Below are 24794 nucleotides of genomic sequence, written 5' to 3'. Positions count from 1 at the left end.
CAAATTTTTAGGATTGTGGTTCGGTAATAAGTTGAGCTGGAATACTCACGTAAATAAAATCATCCCCAAATTGGAAAGGATGTTAAACGCGTTTAAGTTTGTTGCCAGCCCAAAGTGGGGCGCGAGGAAAACTGATCTAATAAGAATCGCAAATGGTACTATAAGGGAAAGGATTGAATAAGGTAGCTCCCTTCTCATGTCTACTTCGCAAGCGAACAAAAAAAATTTTCACTCTATAATCATGCTTTAGGACTAGCCATGGGGGCATTGATCAGTACTCCTTTACCTCTCCTCTACGTCGAAGCGGTTGAATTCACACTACAAATTAGGATGCGGATAGTTGCTACAAAATTCCTAATTAAAAATATTGTTCTCTTCAAAGTATCTCCGATTGCGACTAATTTGCAAAAGTGCCTACGAAATTGAAAATATAAGTAGGGCAGATTGTGAAAGTCCATCAGCCAGAATATCAAAGATGAGCTCAAATTTGACTTGGATACTAATGAGCAAGACTTTTCTGAAGAAGCTAATTTCAGAATAAAAACAAACGAGTATGAGTTTCACGAATGAGCAAGACTTTTCTGAAGAAGTTAATTTCAGAATAAAAACAAACGAGTATGAGTTTCAAAGCAAGCATATTCCGGACAAGGAGGTGCAACAGTGTTAAAGCCTTGTAATAGATGATTATATTAAGAGAGGTTGCAAAGCTTTCGCAACAGATGCTTCCAAGTCTTACGCCGTGGTTGGAATTGCAGCAATAGGCAGAGATGCAGTGATTGTTAATCAGCGCATCGGCACCAGGAGTTCTATTTTTTCTGCCGAGGTCTGGGCCCTCTGGAAGCTTTTCGATAAACTGAATACGAGCGATAAAGTCATTAACCTCACGGATAGCATGTCAGTAGTTAAAGCTATTGATTGTGTTCATAGGAAGTCAAATTCTCTCATCCTTGTTGTATGGTTTGATGAAAGCTTTTCACTCTCTTGGTATCGTTTGAGTTCCAGGTCATAGAGGCGTAGGACTGAACGAATATGCTGATAAGCTGGCACGAGGGGAACCTGCCCAAAAGATAAACGATCTCTCAGTAGGGGATGCAAGTAGCTGAGACACTCATCGTATTGGCATATTCATAATTGATGGCCTCAGTGAGGACACTGGGGCCATCAAAGATGAGTATGCCAATAGCTGGCTTACGTCCTATATAGGGCGCGGGTTTAGCTACTGTAATGTTTATAAACTGTGGAGCAAAGGGCTAAACATTAGTGGAGAATTGGAAGTCACAATTAGTAAAGCAAGACTGCAGATGCTAGAAGAGATACAAAACAGCTCCGATACAGATATCGAAGATCCGACTCTCCTTATTGTGATAACTGTTTACTGATCGAGAGCACGGAACATGTAATTATTCATTGTAAGAAATATGAGGAAGCAAGAGGGGAAATATTAAGGAAAATGAAACTGGGAGATATAAAACATAATGGCCGATTTTGATTGGCCACTGCAATAAGAATCCCTGGCGAAATCGGATTTTAGTGAACACCTTTTATCACCAAATGCATTCAGAATTCTTAAATACTTTTACAGGACTGACGTTCTCTCTGGAGTGGAGAGAATGCGCCTGCAATTAAATAATAATAATAAAAAAGTTCTTTGAGCATGTGTAGGAGCACAAGGCGCCGAAGGGAAGCCAAGCTTCACAAACTAGAAGAAGAAGAAGAAAATTTTCGCTATCTTTTGACTGTCTATTGCAATTGCTTTTTCATTCCGTGATTTTTAGAATATGGTGATATCTGTGGGATTGCGTGTTTTAGCGTTTGAATAAATATATTTCTTTCTTTGTTTGTGAGGAAGAAATGTGTATAAAACCAGACACTAAATTTTAAATATTTAACAAATAACGTGAGTTTATATTGAGGTGTTTAGGAAATCCCTTTTTTCCGGCTTTTAATTTCTGATACGCCTACTTTTCTGTAATCGGCAAATATATTTCATCGCAAAAATGGTATGTTTAGTGTTTTTTAAATTAATTTCATTTAGAGCTTTCCATACTGCGTGGAATACCTCACTTTAGTTTCTTATTGGGTGTATTTTAATCTTGATTTTCTCCACACTCGTGTATTTCAACCACAAATTTGCATGTATGCGTACGTAATTGTAAGAGGGTTGTGGAGTAGGTTAAGTGTTTGCGCTACTTAAATTTAACATTTATGCTTTGCTTACCTTAAAATTCTGCATTTTAACATGTTCACTGTATTTTTATAACCGCTACAGACTAAGGAATATTGAACAGTTTACTAACTGTTAATGCATTTAGTTGCAACTTGTGCAAGTGCTTTTGGGGAAACAGTATGCCACTTACAGTGAGTAAAACTGCAAAATTCATTTTTCGAAAGTCCAGTATTTAATAATTTATAGTCATAAATACGTATTAATTTATTTATGTGAGTAAATTAGTAAGTAGTGTAATTCGTGCGAATCGTTATAGAATCATTTTGAAATCGTGCGTTTGACATGTATTGTGTTCGAATGTAAAGCAGTAACGTGAACTAAAGGCTCTGTTTAAAGGACCATTTCTTCGTTTCCCCTTAATTTTCTTCATTCTAATATATTTTTAAATGGATTTTTTTACTTATTTTAAAGTTTTTTGAAGCATGAACATGTATTTGATGTATGCTGAAAAGTCTTCTTACATTACTAAGTTTTTATATTTAACATTTTATTTCATTAGAATCTTGAAATGAATGTGTAATATTTTTGAGGGTCAATATTACTAAAAAGCAAATTTTAATCAATGGGGAAGAAATACAGTGAATAACTTTTAATTTCTGGTACAGGTATATTTAATTGTATAAATGTGAGATATTTGGCCACTAAGCCATTAATCTTGATCTTGCTTCCCAGTACTGAAGAACAATAAAATTAAAAATAATAGTGCAGTGCATTTGTCAGTATGCTCTTTATCCATGGACTGTCCAGAGTTACATAGAGTACAGACTGAAGAGTCCTTAAATTTTAAAAAGATGGGCATTCAGACAATCATGTCCAATCAAAAGGTGAAATAATGCCATATCTACAGGATGAGGAAAATCTGGAAGAACCGATTTTAAACTAGTGAGACGTTTCCAGGTAGCAGGCAACCTCCTCTGAAATTCTAATTTAATTAGGCATTTTGCAGACTTAAATGTAGAATAGTTGTTCCTTTCTTTGCCAGAAAATCAGCGCTTTCATTTCCCTTGATGCCACAATGAGTAGGAATTCGTTGCAAAACAGTCGAGTCTTCTTGAGAATCTTCATACATTCATAAATTTGTTTGGAAGGGCAAAATTTATTGTTGGAGATAGCCTGTAAAGCAGCTTTGTTTTCGGACAAAATAACAGCCTGAGGGAAATTACTCTTTCGAGTGCTTAATTGATTCAGAGCAATAGCCTCAACTTCATGATCAAAATTGGTAGTATCTCTTCCCACTGCCTTATAGAATGCAAATGGTGCACCCACTTATTTGGTGCGTATCGATGTGTACATGGATAAAGTCAAGGGTGTGTGCAATGCCAAGTTTGTGCAATTCTGGGATGATTTTGAAGTGACAATAGGTCGATGTGCACATGGACACTTGAGTTTGTGTAATTTTTTGACTTGTTATTTTCAAGTTGGCGATTTTTGAGGAACGTGCGAAGCAGTGGGTGATTCTGCACTTTCCCAGTTTGTCGCCAAAGGTGTGGGCTCTTTTAGTATTTTACGACGCAAAATGATTACAATAGATTCCTGTACCAGCTCCAGTACCTCGCTCGATCATGGATCCATCTGTGTAAACATGGGTCCAGAGGTTACTGGGATGTAGTTTCATAAGCAATGGCTCTGATCTGGAACAGCTATATAAATATAGTGAAACTGATATAAATGTGTTAAAATATGTGAAATGTGTAATGTATATACTTGTTAAAGTGTAACATACATGATTTTTAGTTAATCTTTTTATTAGAGGCAGAAATTGTTATACACACTATTTTTTCCTTTTAATCAGATATGAAAATTAAGATCTCTACTAAAGTAGTTACAATTTCAATTGTACTCCTGAAATGGAAGTAAATAATTTATAACAACATTGTTGTTTAAAGTTGGATATGTTTTTGTTTATGTGTTAAACATATAGCATATTAGTAAGTGATTAAATAGAATTGTTAACTTTGTTGTTTTATATTAGAGTCGTTTTAAAATAAAGTATATTATAGCTGTGTGGAAAAATTCTCATAGTTTGCTTTGCATCAAATCTGAGCTCCATTGATATCTGAGCTTCAGTTTATTGTAATTAGAAATATTTTTTAAAAATATTTTGGCTGATCTTTGGAATATGGTAACTGGTAGTTTGGTGACATTTTGGAGGAGGTTACTACCTAGGACTTTGGTAATAATGTGAGAAGTACTGAGTTCCGTTTATGCATTATTTTGTGTGAGGGAAATGAGAGATCGTGAGATATGTCATGTGACATTAATGGACGAATTACAGTTCTTTAATCGGAAAAGGGAGGGGAATTTGGAAAACTGTAGTACAGTATTATTTTGTATTAAGCTTCATTGTGTGTTGTGTGAAATAGTGGAAGTGTGCGTGCCACGTAATGAAGATTCTGAAGATTAGGTAAGTTAGTATTTTTAATCATTTGAGGATATTATTTTTATGCATTGTTCTAAATGTAAGGAGTAAATAAATTAATATATTATTGGAAAATTGTTATTAGCAATGATTTAGTTTAAAGTAATTAGGATTGTAATCTAATTTTTATTAATTTAATGTATGAGCTTATTTAAAGAAGTATTTTTTAATTTAATTATATTTTAATTTAATGATCGTGATTTTGTGAGTTATATGTTTGTAGTATTTTGGAATACGTTTGAGTAGAATACGTTGAGTATTTTCATGCATTTTCGTGAAATTTTTCTAATTTATGAGAAAAAAAGTAGTGTACATGGATATAGTGAAGAGTGTGCGCAATGCCATTTTTGTGCAATTCTGAGATGTTTTTTATAAATAGCTTTAAGTAAAAATAAGTCGACGTGTACATGGTTTAGTGATATTTTAATTAAATGATAGTTCTTTTGTGAATTTTATGTTTGTAGGAATTTGATATACATTTCAGTTGAAGTAAACGTGCATGGAAGTAATTTAAATATTTGACACTAAGTATTTGTAACCATTTGTAATGTTTGCGGTATGAATTCGTTGGTGACGTTTATAATATAATAGATAATTTAGAGGTAAAAGTTTTTGGATATTTTATACGTGGAAATGTTCATCTTTGGAAAGGGTATATACATTTTGCGATCAGGTAATTTCATATATGTTCTTTTTACCGGATTTAAAGATTCACAAAATTTTCATGCATTTTCGTGAAATTTTTCTAATTTATGAGAAAAAAGCAGTGTACATGGATATAGTGAAGAGTGTGCGCAATGCCATTTTTGTGCAATTCTGGGATTTTTTTTTAAGTAAAAATAAGTCGACGTGTACATGGTTTAGTAATATTTTAATTAAATGATAGTTATTTTGTGAATTTTATGTTTGTAGAAATTTGGTATACGTTTGAGTTGAAGTAAACCTGTATGGAAGTAATTTAAATATTTGACACTAAGTATTTGTAACCATTTGTAATGTTTGCGGTATGAATTCGTTGGTGACGTTTATAATATAATAGATAATTTAGAGGTAAAAGTTTTTGGATATTTTATTTTATACGTGGAAATGTTTATCCTTGGAAAGGGTATATACTTTTTCGCGATCAGGTAATTTCATGTATGGGCTTTTTACCGAGTTTAAAGATTCACAGAATTTTTTTTCATTTTCGTGCAAATTTTTGTAATTTATGAGAAAATAGCAGTGTAGATGGATAAAGTTAAGAGTGCGTGCAATGTCATTTTTGTGCAATTCTGGGATGTTTTTTTAAGTAAAAATAAGTCGACATGTAAATGGTTTATGTGTATGTGCTATTCTGAAAAACGCGCAAGGAGTTTGCGATTGTGCACTTTCCCAATTTTGCAGTTAATATTTGTCATGATTAAGCAGTTTTGTTACATAAAATTTCTAGTATAAGTGTAATTTGGCTAGTAGATTGTTGGAAAAAGTGTTCAGTAAATTAAAAGAAAAGAAACATGTCTTTACTTCGTGAAGACAAAATGGCGGCGGAAAAAAAAATAGAGGGTTGCTGTAGCAGAGTTGGTCGCCAAATTTTCACCAAAAAATCGCCAAGTTACCATAATCCAAAGATCAACCAATATTTTTAACACGTAAGTGTTAAGTATAAGATATTAAGCATGGTTTTTATCACTGTTAAAAATTCCTATTATTGATACCTTATGAAATATATTTCTGTTCTATTTTCTGTTTCTTTTAATAGAGCTTGTTTGGTTTTGGCCAAAATGCGGACATTGACATTGTTTTGGATGGAGCCGATTCTAGAAAAATGGCTGATATTAAAACAGAAGATGGGAAGAAAGAACGTCACTATGTCTTTTATGATGGGGAGTCTGTATCTGGAAAGGTAAGAACATGTACAACTTGTTTTAACACATTTTCAAGCTTTTTTATTTGGTTATGTGTTAACATTAAAGCTGTGTATTTACAAACATGGAAAACATATAAATATAGAAAATGTTTTATGAATCAAATGCTTGTTTGTAAAAGTCTGTGTTTCATTATATGGCATATTTGTATTCTGTGCTTTGATACAAAATGACATACGTGTAGTGTAAAATTTTATAACTTGTTAAGAATACATTATTTTACCTTTTTTTTTAAATATTTCCTGGCTTATGAGGAGGCCTCACTTAGAGTTTGCTAGTATAATTTAGTAATTTGTATATGGCAAAAGTGATAGATGTTCAAGTTTTAGAATGTTCTAGAACTCATTTAGCGAGGGGGGACTAAGACGCACAATGGTTGTGGGTGGTATTGTTCTAGTGGGAACTGATAATAAAAAGAGAATTAACTGGCCTTTAGGCTGCATTGCTGAGCTTGTTCCAGGTAAAGATGGTAATGAGCTCGTAAAGGTGCAGACCTTATATTGTAACGTATTTGCGTTGCTATGCTCCCAACATAATATCAATAAAAAATATAAAGAAACCTCGTACATAAAATATCCATGCTTGAAGATGCACATGCGTAAAATGTTTTTCAGTTATCCTGTAAGTTTGACTAATAAAGCTGGTTGTTCGATCAGAAATGGCAAGATTTTTTTTAGGAATAAAAAGTTAAACCAGTGTTTATTTAAAAACAGAAGGAACAAAAAGAAAATTGGAGTTTGAGGGAGAACAAAGAATATGCTTAGCTGTAGTGGTCTAGGCAAGTAATCAAGATAATAAACCGGTGAAAAAGAAGCATTCTAGTGCAGAATATTTATGTAACAAGACACCGACAGCTGCAGGGTTATTGACAACTGTTTCTGTTTCCAAAGCTACGAAATCCTGCATTTTTTGTGAGGGTAAACATTTGAGTTCTGATTATTTTTCTGCGTAAAAATGAGTTTATTGTAGAAGCAAAACATTTTGAAGAAAAAACTTTGCTGTTATACTTGTTCCAGGTCATACGTTAAAAAAATGTTTTCCTAAAGTGCTTGATGTATTCTGAAAAGTATGTGCCTTTAATGTGTGATGTGCTTGATACAAAAAAAAAAAAAATAAAAAAAATAAAAAAAAATAAAAAAAAAAATAAAGAAAAAATAAAGAAAAGCCGATAGAGGGTGAAGTTAATTTCTCTGATTACAAAAGACATACATTTAGAGTGTTTCTTCAAACTCTGAAAGCTAAGCTTATATCTGATTGTAAACAGAAGACTGAGATTACTTTTAGATTCAGCTTCGTATAAGAACAAAGCAAAAGAAATAAATCATTTGCTTATTCATAAAGAAAGTATGGCTCATTTTCGGAGGTGTTTTAACTAATGAGTTTAAGCATAATTGCTATGAAATAAGGTTGAGAAGTTAAAATGAAAAGTTTACCTGTACTTTAGATGTTCTGGATCAAGCTACAATCTCTGATAATATTCGGCCTGTGTGTAAACGCTCTTGGATTAGAGAGCTATAAGAAAATGACATAATTTTGACTGACAGTTAATTGTGAAACCATCCATATTCTTGTCAGAGGCGTCATAATGGGAATGTTACTAACTGGAAATAGGAAGATTTTGTCTTCAGGTGTCATTCCTGTAGAAACTTGTTTAGAGCCAATATTAATGGGAAAGGTACCAGTAGAAAAAGCCTCCAATGAAAACATAGCAGTGGCATTAGTGTTTATAAATGAAGCTGAAGTGTCAAGTGTATAGAGATTTTATTTAGTAGGAATAGGTCAGTGATCCTATAGAAAAGAAATCCAAACATGAGGTTGATCCTCAGACCAAAGAACATTTTTTAGAAGTCGTTACAGTATGGTAATGATGGTCGGTATGAAATTTGCTTAACTTGGGTTGACAATAAATCACCTTTACCTGATAATTTTAGTTTAGGGTAAAAGAGGCTCGAGTACACCACTCGAGTAAAATTTTTAGCAATGAATTTGTATGAACAGTATGAAAATATTTTTAAGCTGGATTGAGAAAGGTATAGAAAATATCCTCATGTCTGAAATAAACTCCTATGGTAATTACCTTATTGCCCTGTTCTAAGGGCAAGCAGCAGTGCCAAACCAAATTTGTCCGGTGTTTGATGCTTTAGCGAGATTGACAAAATCATCCTTGGCTAATCTTTGGAATATGGTAACAGGTAGTTTGGCGACATTTTGGTAAGGCGATAAAGGTTACTAGCTAGGACTTTAGCAGTGTACATGGATAAAGTGTGTGCAATGCCATTTTTGTGCAATTCTGCGATGTTTTTTTAAGTGAAAATAGGTCGACGTGTGCATGGATTATACCGTGTATGTGCAATTCTTAAAAACGCGGCAAGCAGTGGGTGATTCTGCACTTCCTCCCAATTTTGCACCTAATCTTTGTCATGATTAACCATTTTTGTTCCATAAAAGTTCTAGTATAAGCGTAATTTGGCTAGCAGATTGTTGGAAAAAATGTTGAGTAAAAAAAAAAAAAACATGCCTTTACTTCGTGAAATCAAAATGGCATCCAAAACAAAACTAGCAGGTTGCTGTAGCAGGGTTGGTCGCTAAATTTTCGCCAAAAGTTTTGAGTTTATAAAAATACTAAACACTTCTAGGACATGAGGTGATATTGGTTATCCAGGTTTTGCAGAAATTTCAATTGTTATATTATTTTATTCTCTGACTGCTCAATTTTGTAGAGCGAAATCGTTTCAAAAATTGTGTTTTTGCATGTTTTAAATCCATATACATTGAGGAATTAAAATATGCATTTTTTCTGTATAGAAAAGATTTTTTATATAGATTTTTATCATGAGAAACTAAGCTGTCAGAAAAACCAATTTCAGATGTTATCACAATATATATATATATATACAGGAGTTGGACAAAAATATGGAAACACCTTTAAAAAAACATGTTTCTTTGCGTAATATGGTGTAGGAAACCCGTTGGCATCCAAAACAGCTTGCAGTCTTCTCGGAATGAATAAATACAGTTCCTGTATGTTTGCCAAGGGAATATTATACCATTCTTCCTGCAAAACGGTGGCAAGTTCAGATAATGATGTTGGTGGTGGATAACGAGAACGCACTTTCCGTTCCAATGTAGACCACAAAGGTTCGATAATATTCAGGTCTGGTGACTGTGGTGGCCAGGGGAGATGGGACAACTCATCCTCGGGCTCAGAAAACCAGTCTTGGACAATGCGAGCTGTGTAAACAGGGGCTTTGTCGTCTTGGAAGACACCATCACCATCGGGGAACAAAGTTTGTACCATGGGATGAACTTGATCGGCCAAAATGTTTACATAAGTCTTGGTAGTCATGTGCCCTGACACAGTTATCATGGGGCTAGCAGAGAACCACAATATGGCTGCCCAAACCATAACAGAACCCCCTCCATGTTTCACTCTTGGCAACAAGCAGTCTGTATTATAGGCTTGAGATGGCGTTCTCCAGACGTAAACTCGGCCAGAAGTGGAAAACAATGTGAAAGAAGACTCGTCAGACCATATTACTCGCTTCCACTGCTCTATAGTCCAGGCTTTATGACTTAAACACCACCTTTTCCTGTTACGGGCATTAGCATCACTGATGAGTGGCTTTCAATTGCAGCACGGCCAGCAATTCCCCTGTTTATGAAGCTCCCTTCTAATTGTTTTGGTACTCACAGGGTTCGGTAACACAACATTCATTTCAGCAGTAACTTTTGCAACTGTGGTCTTCTTATTTTTCGTCACAATTGCCCTTAATGATCATCTGTCACGATCACTCAGGACACACTTTCGTCCGCGCTGTGATTTAGCAGATGATGTCTTTCCGCTTTTCAAATATGCGGAATAAATCTTCGATACAGTACCTCTTGAAACACTAAACACCTCGGCTACCTTGCTTACGGAAGCACCTACCATACGTGCTCCAACAATTTGCCCACGTTCGAAGTCTGTTAACTCTGACATAATGCAATGACAACCTCACATAACAGTACTCCGACAACAACTGAACTGTTTAGCACATTTACGAAGTTGTATAGGTGGCGTCAGTAGTAAAAAACGCCAGCGCCACCTACATATTTCATTAAAATCAATCTTTCTTTTCAAACATGCATTTCACAAGGTGTTTCCATATTTTTGTCCATCCACTCCACTGTATATATATATATAATAAATAAATTTCTATTGAATTACAATTTATTTCTATTTATTGCATAATATAAAAAAGTAAAATGTATAAAACTTAAGAAAATATAATGCATTGAGAAAAAAATTCCTTAGAAATGTAGTTGAGTTTGTTGTAGTTGTTTTGAATTATGCATAATATTAAATGTTCCTGATGCATTGCATGTGTTTTGAAACAAACCATCCCAGTTAAGTTTCTGTTGGTACTGATGATTCAAAAATTTGACAAAACCTTCCTGTAACAATCTTACAATACATATCTGACACAATACATAACCAAAATTTATCTTTATTTTTAGAATGGATAGTGGTCTGGTAATTTTAACCCTTCATTCCTACATAAATTTGAAATCTTTTAATCAAGTATTTGTATGGTATTGTCACTTATTTCTGTTTGCATAATTTCTGCATTAATCTTTATTCTCATATTGAATGTGCGAGTCAAAATGAAACTTTGTTCTTTATTTCTGTTTGTGGTTTCACCTTGTCAAATTTGTATCTACCAGTAATTGGCAAATGCATTCTTTTAGAAAAGCTTCTCTTGATAAAATTTTCATGTGATCAAAGTTTGAGCAATGTGCTTATTCTAGAAATTTATTGTTCACCATAATTTTTAGTATTTGCTCTGTCTCATAAAATTCATTAATTAGATTCATAACCGTTTATAATGCCTATTTATTCTTTGTGAATTCTACATGACTCTGGGTAACATCACGCATTGACTGTTGTGTTTATATTTAAAGTATTTACACTGTTCTTTAGATTTACATTACCAAACCATGTCTTTTTTCTGTTATTCTCAGTGCAGTTGTTCTGAGAATCAAATTTTCCATATGAACATTTGGATTCTGTTTCTTTATTCAGGAGAATTAAGTGTTTATATATTATGCACTTTTAACTGAATTGTTAGTACAGTCAAAAGTTGTTAATTCGGACACCCATTATCCGGAATGATCTATAATCCGGACCTCAAAGCTACAAACTTTCTGCGCATGCGTCGCGTAAGACTTTTACCGCTGCGAATTTGTGTGTGCGCGTGCGCAAAATACGTTTACTGATGCTAAAGCAAAGTTTAAAGTTTAAAGATATTAAACATTTAGCAGTGGTAGCAATGAAAGCTCCCTGAGTTATGCTGTGCAGACATTGAAGACAATAAAAGATTTTTGAACTTAACCAATTTATTAACAATATAATAAAAAAATAAAAACACATAAAATAAATTTCAACAATATTAGAGTATTAGGCAGAACATAACATAATCATCATTCATCAAATATTTTTACCTGTACTCCAAAACACTGGCATTCTATACAAACAAATTTCAAAAAAAAAAAAAAAATGAAAAAAAAAAAAGTCCTAAATAGTGACTATGCCGCGTAAAAATAAAGCAGGCTACCCATTCCATAAGTCCATAATCAATGGTCAAGAAAACACCTGAAAAATTTAAATGTGAAACCACTTAAAAACCGGCCTAACGCCGTTTGCACTTAATTCCATCCTCCTTGAAGAAACATGGACGCTGCCTACGGTAGTCACTCACAGGACAGCCCCGGAACTGAAGAACTTCAATCTGGAACCATTAACTTGTAAACCGGAATCAAGGCATCCTTTCACCGGACTGCAGGCATTCTTTGGAAGGGGCTGGAAACCGCTCACACACCAGCCGGTAAACCAGGAACTAGAAGCATTGAGCCAGAGCGACGCGAGATACTTATGGCAGAAGTAGGAATGACGTCATCTCACGGCAACCAATCAGCCATCGGCACGAATCGGCTTTTCAGATGATGTAACATTGTTTCGTTTTTGCATCTCAATTAGGTTAAGACAGTCCGTTTTCAATGCAAACAGTGGCAGCAAGAAAAGAAGTAGAAGTAATTACTATGTTATATTAAAATAAGGACTAAACTAAATAAACATTTCAAGGAGGAGAGATGATGCATTAAAAAATTTAAAAATAAGCTATATTTTCCAACAAATGCCCCCCATATCATCATCTCCGACCTGAAATAAAAACCGAATGCCAATATCTTTACAAAAATTCAAAACAAGAATAAATAAATATCACAATTTCATTCAGAAATTTTTAAGAACATTTTTCTTTGGGAAAATCTTATCCCATTATTCAAAAAAAATTTTACCGTAGCAAGAAAGTCCAACATGTTACAAAACAATACAAATTCATATATATGATCATACGCTCAATACATTTACCCAGGGCCCTGGTCACTCATACAACATTTTACACTATACAATTTTACATTTACCTAATATCCATCATATATGACTTATAACATATTTTTCAAATTAACAAAACTCTTAATTTAAATACACACAAAAACAAATTTCATAAGAAAATTGTTCCACAAAATTTTACCAGATTATGCTTAGTCAGCGGTTTTGTCATGGGATCAGCCAGATTATCTTTACTTGGGACATATTTTAAATCAAAAATTTCCCTGTTCAATAGATCACGAATGAAAAATAGTTTCACATCTATATGTTTTGTCCTCGAGTTTTCAATGGGTGATTTTGTAAAACATATAGCAGCCATATTATCAGCAAACAATATTAGTCTCAAAACATAGTTACTTGCAATTTTAAACTGAATGCATTCATCCAAAATGTTTTTAAACCAAACTAATTCTTTTGCTGATTCAGTCATGGAGATAAATTCAGCCTCCATAGTAGATAAACTCACTCCCCTTTCTTTAAACATACGCCAAGATACTGGTGATTCTCCTAACAAAGCTATTTGTCCACCAATAGACACCATATCATCCCTGCTTGAAGCAAAATCCGAATCTGAATATATATCGAGCTTCAGTTCCTTGCATACCAGCTTGAGTTTGTGCTGTCTGGTATTGGAAACGTACCCTAAAAGTTTAAGTAATCCTTCCCAGTGAAACTTACCAGGATTGCTTTGGAACTGAGAAAATATATTAACAGCATAAGCTATATCTGGACGAGTACGATTGCAAAGAAACGATAGACATCCCAAAACATTTCTATAAGGATAATTCATCATTTCAGTCGTTTCTTCTTGTGTACTGGGACTTTGAGACTTTGAGTATTTCACACCTTTAACTATTGGAAGGGAAGTAATTTGTATTTTAAAAGACTTAAATCGATTAACTATGTCTTCTATATATAATTGCTGATGAATTAAAACACTATTTTTCCCATATTCAAATTCCACACCCAGAAGCTTTCTTGTTTTACCTAAAATTTTCAAATCAAAATGTGAACTCAGGACTTTTAATATCCTTTTGGCCTGAACTTCACTTTTCCCAAACACAACTATATCATCAACATAAATCAACAGAATGACAAAATCTTTAAAACGATAGACACAATTACACCACTCAAACTTGATGAACCCTAGGTTACATAGTGTTCTATCCAACTCGTAGTACCATAATCGGCCACTCTGATGTAAACCATACAAGGCTCTATCTAATCGACACACAAAAGTTTCTTTATCTCGCTCTACAAAACCCTGTGGTTGGGACATGTAAATTTCCTCTGATAAAGGAGCGTAGAGATAGGCACTTTTCACGTCACATTGTATATTTGCCCATCCTAGGTGTGCAACTAAAAGGGAGAAAAAGAGCCTTATTACTGAAAAGTTGACTACAGGAGAGTAGGTTTCATCATAGGTATCGTATTTAATTTGCCGATAACCCTGAGCCACTAAACGAGCTTTAAAACGAACAATGTTTCCAAATTCGTCACGTTTAATGTTAAAAATCCACCTGCAACCTAATGGAGTCTTGTCTTTAGGAAGTGGAACAAGATGCCATACCTTATGCTTTCGCATGTTGGCCATTTCCTCTTCCATTGCCTCTATCCATTTAAGCTTTTCTGTGGATTTCATTGCTTGGTTATAAGTGTTTGGAATTGAAACATCTAGTCAGCTATCTCAGGTATACGACGTTGAAGGAGTACCAGTTGGGTCGATTTCACCACTATAAGTATTGCTTCCCTTAAAATCAAACAAGGTAGGATCATACTGAATATTATGTTCAGTGCAATACCTTTCTACATCATTTGGTGATCGTAGTCTTTGATTACACCCCCTTTCAAAATAATACACATCCGTACGAGTGCCGTCTGGCCTTGGAACAGGTTTACGAAGCCAAGTTACTTGTCTCAATGTAGATTGAGTGTCAGTGCCAATTGTAGAAGAAGGTACATTGGTATCGGTTCTTTCCTCTATTTCAGGAAAATAGCCAACTGGAGTGTCAGTAGATTGGAACTCTACCCTTTCTTCAGATTCCAAATCAGGTAGGGTGCCCAGTGCAGCTCCACTGTCACTTTTCTGCATTCCAATCGACTCTTTAAAAGTAGTATTTAGGGTTTCTACTACCTTTTGCTCATTTTCCAACCAAATCTTGTACCCTTTTGTTCGTACACTGTACCCAATCAATCGGCCCTTTGTTGCCTTTGGATCGAGTTTAGAGACCCACTAGTGGGTCATCAATTTCACATATCAAGTTTCTATATTCAGGGCTTACATTCATGTAAATTAACGATAATGCCAATCGACTTCTATTTTGAAAGTCGGCAATAATTTCTTTTGCAATACCCTTAACATCATCTAAATCAGGACATTTCTCAACACCTTTGACCAAAAGCCATGCATTTTTTTCATTCAAGACAAACTTCATATCTTTGGACCATGTAAAATAATTACATGCATCAAGTTTAGCAATATTATGCATGACACTAACAGTAGCCATATTTGAATTTTAACAAAAACCGCCCCCCAATCTCTTAAGTCCTAAATTAACTTTAAACTTCAAAAGTCTGCACTAAAAATAACTCAGGAGCTACTGGGCCCATAACCAAAATGATGCTAAAGCAAAGTTTAAAGTTTAAAGATATTAAACATTTAGCAGTGGTAGCAATGAAAGCTCCCTGAGTTATGCTGTGCAGACATTGAAGACAATAAAAGATTTTTGAACTTAACCAATTTATTAACAATATAATAAAAAAATAAAAACACATAAAATAAATTTCAACAATATTAGAGTATTAGGCAGAACATAACATAATCATCATTCATCAAATATTTTTACCTGTACTCCAAAACACTGGCATTCTATACAAACAAATTTCAAAAAAAAAAAAAAAAAAAAAAAAGTCCTAAATAGTGACTATGCCGCGTAAAAATAAAGCAGGCTACCCATTCCATAAGTCCATAATCAATGGTCAAGAAAACACCTGAAAAAGTTAAATGTGAAACCACTTAAAAACCGGCCTAACGCCGTTTGCACTTAGTTCCACCCTCCTTAAGAGAAACATGGACGCTGCCTACGGTAGTCACTCACAGGACAGCCCCGGAACTGAAGAACTTCAATCTGGAACCATTAACTTGTAAACCGGAATCAAGGCATCCTTTCACCGGACTGCAGGCATCCTTTGGAAGGGGCTGGAAACCGCTCACACACCAGCCGGTAAACCAGGAACTAGAAGCATTGAGCCAGAGCGACGCGAGATACTTATGGCAGAAGTAGGAATGACATCATCTCACGGCAACCAATCAGCTATCGGCACGAATCGGCTTTTCAGATGACGTAACATTGTTTCGTTTTTGCATCTCAATTAGGTTGAGACAGTCCGTTTTCAATGCAAACAGTGGCAGCAAGAAAAGAAGTAGAAGTAATTACTATGTTATATTAAAATAAGGACTAAACTAAATAAACATTTCAAGGAGAAGAGATGATGCATTAAAAAATTTAAAAATAAGCTATATTTTCCAACATTTACGAATGCGCGTTTAATGTATAATGGACGGGATAAGCTAAGCTAAAATTATCTAATTATCTATTTCAGTTAATGTTGCAGATTGCGTTGTTCCTTAATCTTCGAATTGGATCCGGATTATTATTTTTTGCAGACTGTTAGAGCAATTTTATAAAAGTAAGCTTAAACTTTCGATTATGTCAAATAGAATTTCCGATATATATTTACTAATATGTAAAGGATATACAAAGCGAAAGTATCTTTCGGAGTCCATTAAACAAAAAGTGGAATTGCTGCAAAAAGTGGATAAAGGCAAATCCTTTGTTTATCTAAACTTTAACGTTTGTTTATCTAAACTTTGTTTATCTTTAACTCCGCAGCGGCGTGCAATGAATTGGAAGTTGATCTGTCAGCACTATCCTTATCTTAAGGGCAGATGTTTTTATTTTATTTGGCTTATAATTGCTTACTCAATGTAGTATTTCATCTCGATGTACTCCGTCTTTGATATGATTTAAATCAAATGCCTCGTCATTATAATTCGCTTCCGATAGCGAAGAAAGTGACAGAGGTTATTGAAAATGAATAAATTTCGATTGACAAATTAGTGGGTATTCTCGACACAACAATTATAGGACTCGAACAGCGGAGCTTTGTAACTGAACAAGAAATTATGTCTGTTTATAGAATTAAAGAGGAATGTATTATCACATAAAAAACGAAGCAACTTAAACAACTTACATTGAAAGAAATGTTTAATAAAGTAAACAAATATTAAGCTTTTTTTGTAAATTTTGATACCCTTTAGATCATAATTGTTCTTTATTTCGTAAATTACGGTTTCATATTTTTAATTTTATAATTTCTGCATGCCATTTTACCAGATTTAAACTGATGATCTATAATCCGGAAAAATCGATAATCTGGAATCGCCGAAGTCCCGACGAGTCCAGATTAACGACTTTTGACTGTATATGATTTATTTTCCTTTGTTAGTCTCCCTCCCCCCCAAAAAAAGCACTTTCATTCTCATGTATCTCTTAAGAAATGTTAACAATTATGTTACATTCCAAGAATAATCTTTTTCATGTTGTCAACAAAACTGTATTACAGTGTAATGTGAGAGAAGTTTTGTAAGTAATGGGAAAAGCAAACTTCCATATGCAGTAAATTCAACACCAAGAGTTTGCAGTGTACGTATTTATGTTTCTGTTACATCATTTATAGTTCTTGTAATTGTTTCAAACGAGATTCCACTTTAAGCATTTAAAAGTGGTTAATACGAGATCTTGCAACAATTTCTTTTTTCCCATATCTTTTTTTTAAGAAGTTCCACAGCAAGATTATAATTATCTTCTGATGTCGGTAATCTTTTTATGCTAATTAAGGCTGATTATTTTAAAAAAGCCTTAGGATAATTATTTTTATCTGCTGTAGATAAATGTTCATTGTTATGAATTGCATTCTTAAATTGTGCCCAGAATTTCCTTCTTTTGAAATTGTCCTTAAATGGTTCTGCGTGTAATTTTGGGTTTCTCTGGCCAGTGCTAAAAATAATGAATTACTTTCACTGATAAATTTGCTTTATTCCTATGTGTATTCTGAAGATATTTCTTAATTTTCAATTTTACACAACTGTGTTGCCTAATTATTTTTAACTTTAACTTAGAGATCCAGGAATTAATCTTGAATTTCCAGATCTAACTGAAATCTCTCCTGCTTTCTTTTGTAGATTTATCCCATATTCTTATTGTGTTTTTCTGCCTATGGTGTCTTGTTCTAATTAATAAAATATTCTTTTAATTATTTATGTCGGTGATCTTATTGTTTCACTTTTTGCTTCAGCTGTATCTAAAGCATTCTTAGTATTTTCATCCATGATAACAACTAATGTAATTCTATTTCCTAAACTCTGTTATTATTATCTAAATTGATTCAGTACAAATATGACAACAATTCAAATGTATTAAAATCTCAAATTGGAACATATTTTCTTTGCGAAGTCTTGAGTTCTGATAACCAGTTTATTATGACCCGAACTACGTCTAATCACGAAAGCTATATAATTCTTAATTCACAGTCGGGGAGATTCAAATATAATAATTCAAAATTGCTTATCTGTTTATTCAATGTTCTGGCTGTTGATCTTATTTCTTCGGGCTTCTGAATTAAGTGACAAACATGCTTCATCAATAAACTATATAAGTCTGATGGCATTTTATACTTCATTAATTGGTATCTGTGATTAACATATAATGCCTAACTGCATATGTATACAAAGCACAGGTGTCACTATGTGGTTAAGGTTTGACAATTCTCAGTCTTACTCATTTTTTTTTTTTCTATCTGAAGTTTATTCTGCATCTGAATGGAAACTAACAAAGTGCCATCAGGGTATCTCACCTGCCCCTCGTTTTTGTTTGTGGAACATTTCAGTTCTGTTCACAATGACACTAAAGTAATAAAAGTGTTTGCTTCAAGTTGTAATTTATTTTTTAACCAATTCCTAAAGGAAAGCCAGAAAGTAGCAGTGGAAATCTAAAAAACACCTAAACTTTGAAATTCAGTCAGTTTTTGTTATACAGGATTCAAATTTCTGTGTTCATTAGAATGCATATAAACTTTAACTGATATAACTGAACACACTGGAGGATTGCACAAAAAATAGCTTTCATACTTTTGAATAGAAATCGATTTTTAAAATTTAAAAAATGCCATAGCATGAATTGTTTTTGTTGAAAAAGTATATATTTAGGATGACTGATGGGCACAGTCTATATTTTGTAGGAGCAGTAAATGATCTTTTGAATTTCTACCATTATAAATTGAAACTGTGTTTTAAATAATAATACATTACTTACATAACTTATTCACTCCCTCTTTTTAGTACACATTGGTTATCCCAGCTCATATTTTCTTAGCAAGTTATTTTTGTCAAATACAAAGCACCAAAAGTAAAAAAATTAAAAAATAAACACTGTGGTGCATTTTTGACATTTGCATGCAGTATCCATGTTTGTTGCGCTGTACCCGTGCACAATTGTAATAGCCCGAGTATAAAATCTTTGCTGAGAGTCTCGCTTTGCACTTCTACTTTAGTGTTCTGCTTGTTCATCGGCTTATCATCATCTATTTAGTTTTGTGCTTTACCTTTCAATTTTAAATAAAGTTAATTTTATGGTTTACTAAAGTCTTTGGCTTTCTGTTTGATGAACCTTCTGACAAGTTTGGAGTACTGCACCATAAAATTTGCATTTGTGGTTGTTTGTGAAAGAGGGGGAAAAAATTATTGTAAAATTATTTCATACTAGGATTGTTTCTGATAGAAAGCAGTTTTATTAAATTTTATTGGTTAGGTAATTATTGGGTTGGCAACTAAGTAATTGCGGATTTTTTTTAGAAAATCAAAGACAATTTTTTCATGGAACTAAATAACTTTATTCTGTAATGTATTGCCCATTTTGATCAATGACCTATTGCCATCTTTCAGGCAGCATCATAATTCCACGTTCATAAAACTTCTGGTTTTTATTAGCAAAAAACTGAATCAGATACGATTTGACATCATCATCATTATTGAAATTTTTACCATTCAAGGAGTTTTGTAAAGATTGAAACAAAAAGTAATCAGATGGTGCAAGGTCAGGATTATATGGTGGATGTGGCAAAACATCCCAACCAAGCTCCAATAATTTTTGCCGAGTGACCAAAGTTGTGTGTGGGGCCTTGCATTGTCATGATGGAATACAACACCTATTCGATTTGTCAATTCGGGCCGCTTTTCTTCAACTGCATTGTTTAATTTCGTTAGTTGTTCAATGTAGACATCAGAATTGATCGTTCGATTGGGTGGTAAGAGTTCAAAGTAGACAGTTCCTTTGTAATCCCACCAAACTGATAACAAAACCTTCTTTTGATGAATATGGGCTTTTGATGTTGTTGAATTGGTTTACCTGGCCTGCTCCACTATCTTTTCCGCTTGATATTGTTGTAAACAACCCATCTTTCATCGCCAGTTATCAGTCATTTTAAAAATGGATAATTTTCATTACGTTTCTTTAGCAAATCGCAGCTGTTAATGCGTTTCTTTCAGTTCGTGAGGAACCCATGTATTGAGTTTTTGAACATAGCTAGGTTGTTTTAAGTGATTTTCAATGCATGTATGTGATACATGAAGCTTCTATGCAATCTCACGTGTTGTACTGTGATGATCCGAATCAATTATTGCTTTGATTAGGTCATCATCAACTTCAACTGGACGAGCAGAGTGTTTTTCATCTTTGAGTGAAAAATCACCAGAACGAAATTTGGCAAACCTATTTTGACACTGCCGTTCTTTTAAGGCTTTGTCACCATAAACAGCACATAACTTTTTATGAGCTTGCGATGCGTTTTTCTCTTTGCGGAAATAAAAAGCAAAATATGACAAAAATGTTCCTTTTGATTTTCCATTTTTTAACGAACGCCAAACGAAAACTACGCAACCGATCAAAAAATCTTTTTTTACTGATTGACAGCTGAATTGCCAACTATCAAATAGCAAAATGTGTTTTACATTTGTACTACGTCTGCAACCCTAAAAATTCAACTGAAGCCATCTATGAGTAATTACTTAGTTGCCAACCCAATAGTTTTATAACAGATGATGCAAGTTATTTTCCCCATCATTTCATTGCACCGTTTGATGTGTTGTCAGCCAATGAGGTAGCGAGATAGCGAGAAGCACATGAGCAACTATACACAGCTACCTCAACTTTTTCTCGTTTTTCATCGCACGCTGAAAAATGAAAGCTAGTGAATTTATTGAGCGATAGCCACCACTGATGAATCACTGATTCAATTTCTTCATCAAAATCGGTTACTCCAATTGCAGAATAGCGTTCCTTCTTGGCTAAAGTGTTGTGAGGAAACTTGTGAAGTCACAAAAAAAAAGGGGGAGAGGAATGCCTGAGATGTTCCCACAAAAGGTGCCTAACGTTTCAATCAGTCAAAAAACCAAATGCCTCTTTTACGTTTGAAGATGTGAATAAATAGTCTTTGCAACAGCAAACTATCTTTATCAGAGATTGTGAACTTGTGTAATACTGGAGTTACAATTCCCAAGTGACCACTCGGACATTTACAGGCAAAGCAAAGAATGCTGTGTGCGGCTGGTTTGATCATTATCGGGATGTCTGCGTAGAAATGTTCCAGAAGTGACAACTGTTTGGCAGTCCTGAGCACATGGCCAAAATCGGCGAATCGCTTCTATGAGGAAAGAAGAAAAAAAAAATGCTTGCTTCTTGGTAATGAATGCGGTGAAGAGTTGTTGTTAAGTGATTTTGACATAGAAAACATAATCAACCAAATAAAGCACGGTAAACAGTAAGTACCATTGGTACTTGGTTTGACATGTCAAACAAAAACTCTTCTTCATCATGGAATGAAGAGATCCTCCAACATTACTTCCAGTCATCCAGCACGAATTTATACCGGGGTCAATCATTATGAATTAAGAATGGCCTGCCTGTAAGGAGCTGGCCAGATTAGGTTATGATCATAGGACTGTCAACCATTAGAAAGATTTTGTAAATCTTACAAACAGTGCCAGTACTCAAACTGTCGAATGTTTTTGGGATATTTTGAAGCTAAAAATTCTCCACAACATGTGAGGTACGATGCCAGAAGTGCTACCATGTTATCTTGCTGGAGCATAGTGATCTCCTAACAAAAGTGATGACTTTTGTGGGTATGCTGCATGATATTTGTAATATAGCCTGAAAGACTGAAAAAAGAATCTTTTGTTTTGTAAAATGGAAAGGAAATAAAATTTATTATTAAATTATTATTAATAATTTATTATTTTATTATTAATAATTAATTTTATTAAATTTACAAAAACTAATTAACTAATGAAATTCAGTAGATCTCCAGATACAGCATTACCCCAAAAAGGTTACTGAAGGGGTTATCAAAAAAAAAAGTTGAGTTTAAAAAAAGTGCATTTTTCAGAAATCATATAAATATTTAGTCAAGAGTATAAAATGCATAGATGAAGTGCTGTGTAACTTATTCATAAGCCATTTTAAATTTCATGTATTTAAAGAACTCTGCTAGTGTTAGGTCTTAAAAAGTGTAAATATTGTCTTTTAGATCAATATAACATTAAAGAAACCAGGAACTAAATTAGAGCACCAAGGTATAAAAGTGGAATTCCTTGGCCAAATTGGTAAGTTTTTATAATGTTTTGTATAATTTGTGTAGGCCATTGACAGTGTTCTGTTCTAATGAAATGTGAAACTGTGTACCGTAATTTCCATGTAACAAATAGTAAAATGTGTAAGATTTATTTAATTTTTGTGTATAAAAAATGTATATTGTAATTTCTATCCTTTTATGTTAAACACAACAAAATGTGCAAGATTTATTTATTTTTTGTAAATTTGGAACCCTGAAAAAAATCGGACTAATATACAGAACTAATGGGAAAAGGAAATAAAAACATCAGGTAAGACCAATAATTAAACCTGCTACCTTACGGCAAAAGCAAGGCTTATTGGAACCTTTCAACTTTATAAAACAACCCTACCGTACTCGAACTCTGTTGGAAGATTTGCCGACCTCGCCAGCAAATACCTTTATTTAAATAAAACATATACAAAACAAAAAATCAAATCTTTTACAATCGTTTGCTTACATGTTTAAACAAATATAAAACAATTACAAACAACAATTCATCTTGAATTTGATAAAATAAGATATTTACAATAAGATAATTTACAAAAGATTATTTGATCATTTTTTTTGATTATATTTAACAATTATAGTTTATAAATTACAGTGATTGTTCAAAAATTACATTTTCAAACATGTTCAAACAAATATAAAGCAATTACAAACAACAATTCATCTTGAATTTTAAAATAATTTACAAATGATTATTTGCTCATATTTTGATTATGTTTAACAATTATAAATTATAAATTACAGTACTTGTTCAAAAATTACATTTTCAAATTCTGTTATAAATTTCATTATTTCTATAATTCCCTTTTTAAATTTTTCTATATGAAAAATTTTTACAATATCTTTTTCATCTTTTAAACATGGTAAAAACTTAAGCCATCTATTTCTTAATAATTCACATAAAATAACATGTTCTACATCAGCTTCATATTCTCCACATATACATTTCATAAACTTAATATGAAATCTACTGTAATATTTCGGAACATGTGCATGGTTAGTTAGAAATTGGGCCATAAACCCATTACCAATGCACCTCTTTTTATTGACTTTCTTAAAAAATTTATAAGTATATCTACCCTTTGAATCTCTATTCCAAAAGTCTTGCCATAAATTAATTATATTCGTCTCTAAAACATTTTTAAAAATATCTATTGAAGAAGGTAAAGATATATCAATTGTATTCTTTAATGTAGCTTTTTTAGCACAAATGTCAGTAAATTCATTTCCTTCATGCCTTATATGTCCTTTAAGCCAATGAAGATTAATTTTTCTTTCCTTTAAATTTTCTATCAAAAGAAAATGGGTATCATACACCAATTTGGTAACAGATTTACCAGAAACTATGGCCAATAAAGCACTTTGGCTATCCGAATATATATTAACATCATTTTTAATATCTTTATATAATATCCACTCCAAGGATTTGAAAATGGCAAAAACTTCTGCCTGAAAAACAGTAGAATTATCGCTCAATCTAAACTTTTTTATACATCCAATCTCTCCATTTGAATACGCAACAAAAGAACAACCAACTTTGCCACCAATCTTTGAACCATCTGTAAAAATCTCGTGACCTTCACGAGTCGGTATCTTCTTGTCCCAAAAATAATCAGTTAACAAGGCAGGATGAACATCATTAATTAATCCACCAATCTCAATATAAGAAGCATCTGCTTGTAAATCAAAATTTTGACCATGACTTCTGCCATGTTTTAAATGAAATAAAATACTGTCTCTTTGAGCAATCAAAAAGATTGGCTCACATCCACTTAAAATAAATAAACTAGCATTGGAAACTGTCCTAAAAGACTTAGTGATACTTAGCATGGCAAGTCTTTGAATTTGAATTAACATATTGTTAATTCTAGTATTATTTCTATACCATGCAGTGCATGAATATAAAATTTTTCTTTCAATTCCTCTCTTATAATAGATTTTCTTTATGTTACTATTAAGACCTTTTATTGCATATAATTTATTTAAAATTATAGAACACTGTAACTTAATCTTTTTCAAATGAGGAATAAATGTAAGTTGATCATCAATTATAATACCAAGATATTTTAATTCTCT

At 33.2% G+C, this 24794-nt stretch overlaps 1 protein-coding gene across 3 annotated transcripts in view; it reads left to right on the top strand.

Moving 5' to 3' along the window:
* The first annotated feature begins 1700 nt into the window (after positions 1-1700).
* Vps26 (vacuolar protein sorting 26) overlaps positions 1701-24794 on the top strand; it is a 66570-nt gene continuing 43476 nt past the window's right edge. Inside the window, exons 1-3 of one of the 3 annotated variants that reach the window (XM_035358071.2) lie at positions 1701-2000; positions 6385-6528; positions 22626-22701. In XM_035358071.2, the coding sequence (XP_035213962.1) occupies positions 1998-2000; positions 6385-6528; positions 22626-22701 (223 nt within the window). In that variant the 5' untranslated portion in view covers positions 1701-1997. Of the gene's footprint in view, positions 2001-2191; positions 2359-4498; positions 4632-6384; positions 6529-22625; positions 22702-24794 lie in introns of those variants that run through there. The other 2 variants (XM_035358070.2, XM_085808437.1) reach the window with 2 other exon arrangements.

The sequence above is a fragment of the Stegodyphus dumicola genome, chromosome X1, assembly GCF_044657685.1.
Source record: "Stegodyphus dumicola isolate Sdum_Otavi_A_Nest chromosome X1, ASM4465768v1".
NCBI lineage: Eukaryota > Metazoa > Arthropoda > Arachnida > Araneae > Eresidae > Stegodyphus > Stegodyphus dumicola.
The sequence above is the reverse complement of the archived record's forward strand: the minus strand, read 5'-3'. Positions and strand labels throughout refer to the sequence as shown.